Source organism: Nanorana parkeri, unplaced genomic scaffold (assembly GCF_000935625.1).
Source record: "Nanorana parkeri isolate BGI_ZX_2015 unplaced genomic scaffold, ASM93562v1 scaffold49, whole genome shotgun sequence".
In the NCBI taxonomy this organism is placed as follows: Eukaryota; Metazoa; Chordata; class Amphibia; order Anura; family Dicroglossidae; genus Nanorana; species Nanorana parkeri.
Genome location: NW_017306317.1, coordinates 2,085,910 through 2,092,318, shown reverse-complemented (window position 1 = coordinate 2,092,318; position 6,409 = coordinate 2,085,910). Strand labels below are relative to the sequence as shown.

Genomic DNA, 6,409 nt, shown 5'->3' with positions numbered 1-6,409 from the left:
CTCTATGTACATTACCCCCCTCTCTCTATAGATTGGCAATGTATAGAGAGAGGGGGAGGGGGGCAATGTATATAGAGAGGGGGGCAATGTATATAGAGAGGGGGAGGGGAGGCCCTTTTGCCCTGCGTTAAAGACGGCCCTGTACAGAAGCATAAACTATTACCATCTACGGTGACACATGACTTAAAATCTGTAAAGTACAACAGTTATTACAATTTAAAATAAATCTAAAGCTGCAACTTTTTTATAATCAAGATTGGCTAGAGAAGGGAAATGTTCAAACCCCGTTCATGTTTGTGTTGCTATCTGTGTTGCATTGTGGAGATTTCTCCTTACTACCGGTCCTGTAGACACCACAGGAAGCAAGAAGTAATCTATTGAAAGTGGGAAAAAGCCACTCTTAGACAGCAATCACATGTGTCTCTATTGGAAGCCCTCCCTTCTATTCCTGCGACAACTCAAAATGATTGATTTTCCCTCATTTTTAGTTCCGGTAACAATGGTTACTGGGGGAAACGGAGAAGGACAATCTCTCCAGCGGGGAAACAGACGGCAATAACACTTTACAGGGTTGTTAACTCTTCCCCACTCTATCCAAAACTTTAAAAAAAAGTTTAGGCTTTTGTAACAATGGCACTCTCAGTCTCCTCAGAGGTTTTCCAGCTTGTGGGACAATCGAAGTGTCGGCCAACTGAGCATGATCATCACTGGGGTCGAGTAACTCCACAGTCAACCCTTTAAACACATAAACAGTAGCTGCTACTACGTGTTTTAACAGAAACACACATTGTTCACAATATCTGTTATAGCAGTTCTAACCTGTAAGAAATTTGTATTTTATGATTAAAGCAATTAAACCTTTTGCTGCCACCGACGTAAGGCTTACTGTGGAACACAACCGCATGCAGTTGGCCAGCTCAGTAAGCTTTCTTACTCAGTCGGTAGCTTTCTTACTCAGTCGGTAGCTTTCTCCCTTCAGCTATAAGCTCATGGTCGCTTTAGTGACCATGAACTTACATCAGAACGGTCTCTCAACAGTCCTCTGTACATGAACGAGCGGAGCATCAGTAAATATCTGTAATATTTACTGATCCTCTGTATGCAGAGCAAACACTGGAATGATCAGCTGATCACTCAAATGTTTGTAAACAACTGGGGGGGACACACAAAGGGGGGAAATTGCAAAAATGGTGTGGCCAGCTGAGTTTTAAAGTGTACCGAAGTGCTTGGCAGCGAAAAGGGTTAAAGAATCAGTTTCGCCTTGTATTATTTTTCACAGCTCAGTCCCCTAACTCCCACAGTATATGTTGCTTTTTATCCCATGCTTCAGTGTGGAGTAGAAACTGGGTTAAAACGTGCACGCAGCCTGCGCGTGTGCGTGTTGGGCTTCGTAAATCAGCCCCATAGACTTTGACAGTTCACTCCTCTTCATTCCCACAAAGAAGATAGCCTCTTGAGTGACAGCTCTTATCTCACTCTCCCTGCACTTAGCAGACACAAGCGAGGTCAGAGGAATCAGCACAGGCACTAGAACAAGAAGGAGAACTTTGTTAAGTGTTGGGAAAGTACAGAGGCTGTGAGTTAAGTGCTGTCAATCATGAGGTTATCTCCTTTGCAGAATGTGGTCAGGAATGAAGAGGAATGAGATGTCAGAATTATTCATTTTGTTGCCTGTTGCTGAACTCTTTCTAGTGCAAGGACATCGTTCCTGTGGATCGGTGACTGATACTGAACTGCATATTCAAGATGTGGCCAAACTATTGTTTTATAAAGGGGTAGAATGTTTTGTGTGTTTAGCTATGCCATGGAGAATCCATTGGGTTTACCCCCATGATTGAGGAAAGATTCCTCAATCATAGTAATTCCTAAATATACGTTTTTGGAAATCTGAGTTTTCTTACCCAAATATGTCAAAATGTATTAAATCTCTTGAAATGATAGACCTCACACATGATCATTTCTTCAAACGTATGCTCTCTAACAGACAGCAGTGAAACTCTGACCAAATCTAACAGACATTAGCACAGCAGGTACCAGGTTTGAGCAGACAAAAAGGAGACTACATGTTAGAAGATGACAGAAAATGGTGCTCTCCAGGCTGCAGGTATTGGGCGTGTCTGGTCTGTGAAAAAACTGTTAAATGTAAGGACAAACTTGTGTGGTAGGACAACTCCCACTGTATTGTCTAGTTGAGCAACCACAGATGGACAGGAACAGACTGAGTGACGTAAGGAGGAACAACAGGATACACATACAAATAAACTGGGATAGAAGTCAAAGCACATATAGCGACTGAAACCTAAACAAAGAAACAGGATCAGAAGCCAAAACCAAAGCAGGCAAGATTAAGATCTACAACTCAAAAGAGCCTTACCCAAGTATAGAAACAGACAGATTCTGAAGTGCAAGAGTCAGCACAGACCAACTCGGTTGGATGATCCAGCCCTGGCTAGTGAGGATGGGACCCCTAAATAGCCATCCACACAGCACATATGAAACATGGGTGAAAGAGGGCAGAAACAGAGATTTTCATAGCAGAACTAATAGGAAAAGGACAGCAGATTTGAAGCTTTAAAGCACTAAAGACTTGTGACATGTACACAACAATAACCCGTTTAGGGATGACTGCACAATTAAGCTAATTCAAAAAGATACATGGAAAATAGGTACAAACAAGCAATTATTTAAAAGAAACTCATCACTTGAGAAATGAATGGTATAAAATTAAAATTACTGAGGAGAATTAGATAGATTGGAAACAGAGTAGCTCACATAATGTAAACAAATGCTCTTAATCAAAAACAGATGTAAATAATTAGTTTAAAACATAACCTTAGGAATGATTGTAAAGTGAAATTAGATATATTAGGGATGCTATTTATTTTTAATGATAATAGACTGTAACGCAGTATTTCGTTTTTTGACACTCCTTGTAGAGTTACAAGCTCTTTACTGTTATGTCTTTCTTGTTCATACATATATATGAGCATTTACGGGTGGTCATTCGTTCACTGTATATTCACATTCACCAAGACAATTTACATTTAGTGAATGTTATGTTTACGGCTTTATAAATATGTCCTTAATAGTCTCTTTAAAGTCAATGTGTGTTTATTTAATTACTTGTGTATATACTGTAGGATTTAGAAAAACATAAAATAAATCAACTACAAATAATGTGCATTAATGCTTAACAAATTTTGATTCTATGTCTAATTATCTATATTAATGTTTGTACATGGGAACAGCAATATTTACTAATCAAATACATGGGACTTCCCGCTTTTCCATAGCAAACATTACTGCAAATTAATATTCCCTAAAATAAGAGTAGCATATATAGGGCCTTGTTCACATGGGCTTCAGCTGTGCATGGTGTACAGCAAGCTTTTGCAAACCACTTGCAGAACACTAGGCAAACTTTGTTGAAGCCATGAAAGTGCCAGTCTGCTCCAGTTTTTAAGGGCCGGTTCACACCATAAAGAGTGTGTTCCAGAGCGTTCAATCTCTAGAACGCAACCCGGCCGGCTCCCTGCGTTCAGGTCCAGGAGGGGGTGTGGCCATGCATTGAACTCAATGGCACCATAGCCACAGTTTGATCGCCGGCACCTGAATGCGCGGCACATTAGTGCCTGCGTTCCGGTCCAGTACGGAAATGCTGCATGCAATATTTTTGCAGATCGCACTGGAGCAGAACGCAGGCACTAATATGTCACGCGTTCGGGTGTCGGTGATCGCACTGCAGGTGGGGGCGTGGCTGTGGTGCCATTGACTTCAATGCACCGCCGCGCCACCTCCCGTCCCTGAACACAGGGAGGCGGCTGGGTTACGTTCCAGGGGCCGAACGCTCTGGAAAGCACTCTTTGTGATGTGACCCTGCCCTAAAACATGCTACTATTGGGCTCCAGCTGGTTTTTAACAAGCTCCATGTACAGCTTACTAAAACCTGCTAACAGTTTGTTTAAAGTAGACTTGTGCGCCGTCAAAAAATGTGTTCCGTTTCGGAATATCCGTTATTTCGTAATTCGTATCCGAAACTCAATTCGGATTCGTACGAAATACGAATTTTCGTTAGTTTTGGCACATTTTCGTAACTTTACGAACATTCGTTATGATGAAGTTAAAAAGCAAAAATTCCTTTGTTAATATTGGTGTCGATGTGGTAGTTGTTTTTTTATCCGAAATACGAATTCCGTTAACGGATTCCGTATCCGAATTTCGTATTTCGTATTAAAAAAAACTACCATAAACTCCAATATAAATGTACTTTGCTTTTTACCTTCAATATAACGAATGTTCGTAACGGAACGAAAATACTTCTACGGAATTTCATATTTCCTGCCTGTGTATTGTAATGCAACTGTCAGCAGCAGAAGAGAAAACCTCTGATTGGTCAACCAAAACGAATTAGGAATTCCGTTAACGGATTCCGTATCCGGATTTCGGATTTAAAAAAAAACTACCATCAACTCCAATATAAATGTACTTTGCTTTTTACCTTCAATATAACGAATGGTCGTAACGGAACGAAAATACTTCTACGGAATTTCATATTTCCTGCCTGTGTATTGTAATGCAACTGTCAGCAGCAGAAGAGAAAACCTCTGAGTGGTCAACCAAAACGAATTAGGAATTCCGTTAACGGATTCCGTATCCGAATTTCGTATTTCGTATATAATTCGGAAACTGCAATTCGGATTTCGGATGCTTCCGAATTTACGAATTTCAGGAAAATTCGTCCAAATTTCGATTCGTAACGAAACGAATCGCCCATGTCTAGTTTAAAGTGACAGCCAGCACTCCCAGTAAGATCTAACTTCCTCAAGGTGGAGATGAAGAGCACTTAAAAACCTCAACAAAGGTTGCCAACGTGCTTTGCAAGTGCTTGCTGTACATACTAAAAGCTGAAACATGTGCGGACGAGACCTAATTAGTATCTAAATAATTTTGTAATATAATGTAATACATTTATTTTCTACCTCAAGCTGCAGCCAGGTGTCATTTTCTAAAAGTGTCAAAAATTCAAATATTATGTCCTTGCAATATGCCAAAAGAGAGGCTTTCTGTACATAGCTGGTGTACAGAAAGCCCCTGGACATCTCATTTCCTTCTTGCATGATTGGCTTTTCCCAGAAGTCTGCACTGAGGTACCATTCAGATGTCAGACATTTCCTGCAACAGTAGTTTCATTTTAGGTGAAATATTCTCTTAAGACCATTCTCTTAATCACCTTTAAAGGGATACAGACAGAGCAGCTTTTCTCATTACGACACTGAGATTGCATCAGGTGTATTCAGAAATCAGTTTAACAAATGATATGATAAAGCAAACTGCACTTTGAGCACTGCAGAGAATAGTAGGAATTTCTAAATATCTGCCAAATTATTTGCTCAAAATCTAATGTATATAGTAACTAAAGGGTTTTTTTTTTCTCTGCAAAAGTGACACTTTACAGTAATTGCTGCAAAATAAACATAAAACATGCACAGACTGAAAATACACTATACTTTCCCCTCAATGTGTAAGATGTTGCTGAATTTTGAAAGCTGTCCTCTAGTATTGTTTCCTAAAAACATACTTTTTGTTTTATTTCTTCTTTACAGCATCAGCCATTATGTCATTGTGATGTCTATGACTATCTTTTTGATGCTCCTGCGTGGATTGGTTCAGTATCTTACTACAAGGAAAATACAGAGTGGGAAAAGAAGAAAACACCATGCCACTTGACACAGAGGAAAGAGCCTGCTACATGCGTACAGTTCATCGGTCATGGTCGCTGTTTACATACACTAGTCTTATTTCATATCATGGTACTTCATGACCAAATGGTTTGACGGGCTGCTGTGTATGGCACTACATTGATACAGTGTGCACCATTCTACTAATCAAGGCCGCTTGACAGTTGTGTCAGTTTTTACATCAGCATGCTCCTTATCCTTGAAGCTGACCCATGCAACAGACAGTAAGGAAAATGATCATCTCACAAGTTGCTTAATTTGTGTGAGCTGAGATATGTCATTTACAGGTTCCCGACAAACACATATATGTGCTAAGGAAGAACTATGATATTTTTTAAAGTCTATCCAAAGCCAGTGTTTTCACTATAGGAGTGATTTTGGCTTCTTCATTTGCCAAAAGTTTGTGAAGGGGTTTCAATGAAAATGTTATGCCACTAAGAGGAAAATGGGCTAATTTACAATGATTTATGCAAAAATAATTTGGGCGAAAGTGGAACAATTACCCGGTGAAACAAATCTGGTTCCATATTTCATTTAAAATAGAAAACCTGGTTGTGTTCCATGAACACCTGTTCCTCTTCACCTCTAGATTTACTTACTTAAGTCTTTGTAAATTAGCTTTTAGTGGCCATTTCTCATTTTACCGGACACATTTCTCATTTTTTCAGCAG

The 6,409-nt window shown here is 39.8% G+C and overlaps 1 protein-coding gene across 1 annotated transcript in view; it reads left to right on the top strand.

The window, feature by feature from the left end:
* LOC108802119 (GPI ethanolamine phosphate transferase 1-like) overlaps positions 1 to 5,798 on the top strand; it is an 82,250-nt gene extending 76,452 nt beyond the window's left edge. The window contains exon 11 of the mRNA XM_018574009.1: positions 5,604 to 5,798. Within this exon, the coding sequence (XP_018429511.1) occupies positions 5,604 to 5,727 (124 nt within the window). The 3' untranslated portion in view covers positions 5,728 to 5,798. The remainder of the gene's footprint in view (positions 1 to 5,603) is intronic.
* The last annotated feature ends 611 nt before the right edge of the window (positions 5,799 to 6,409 follow it).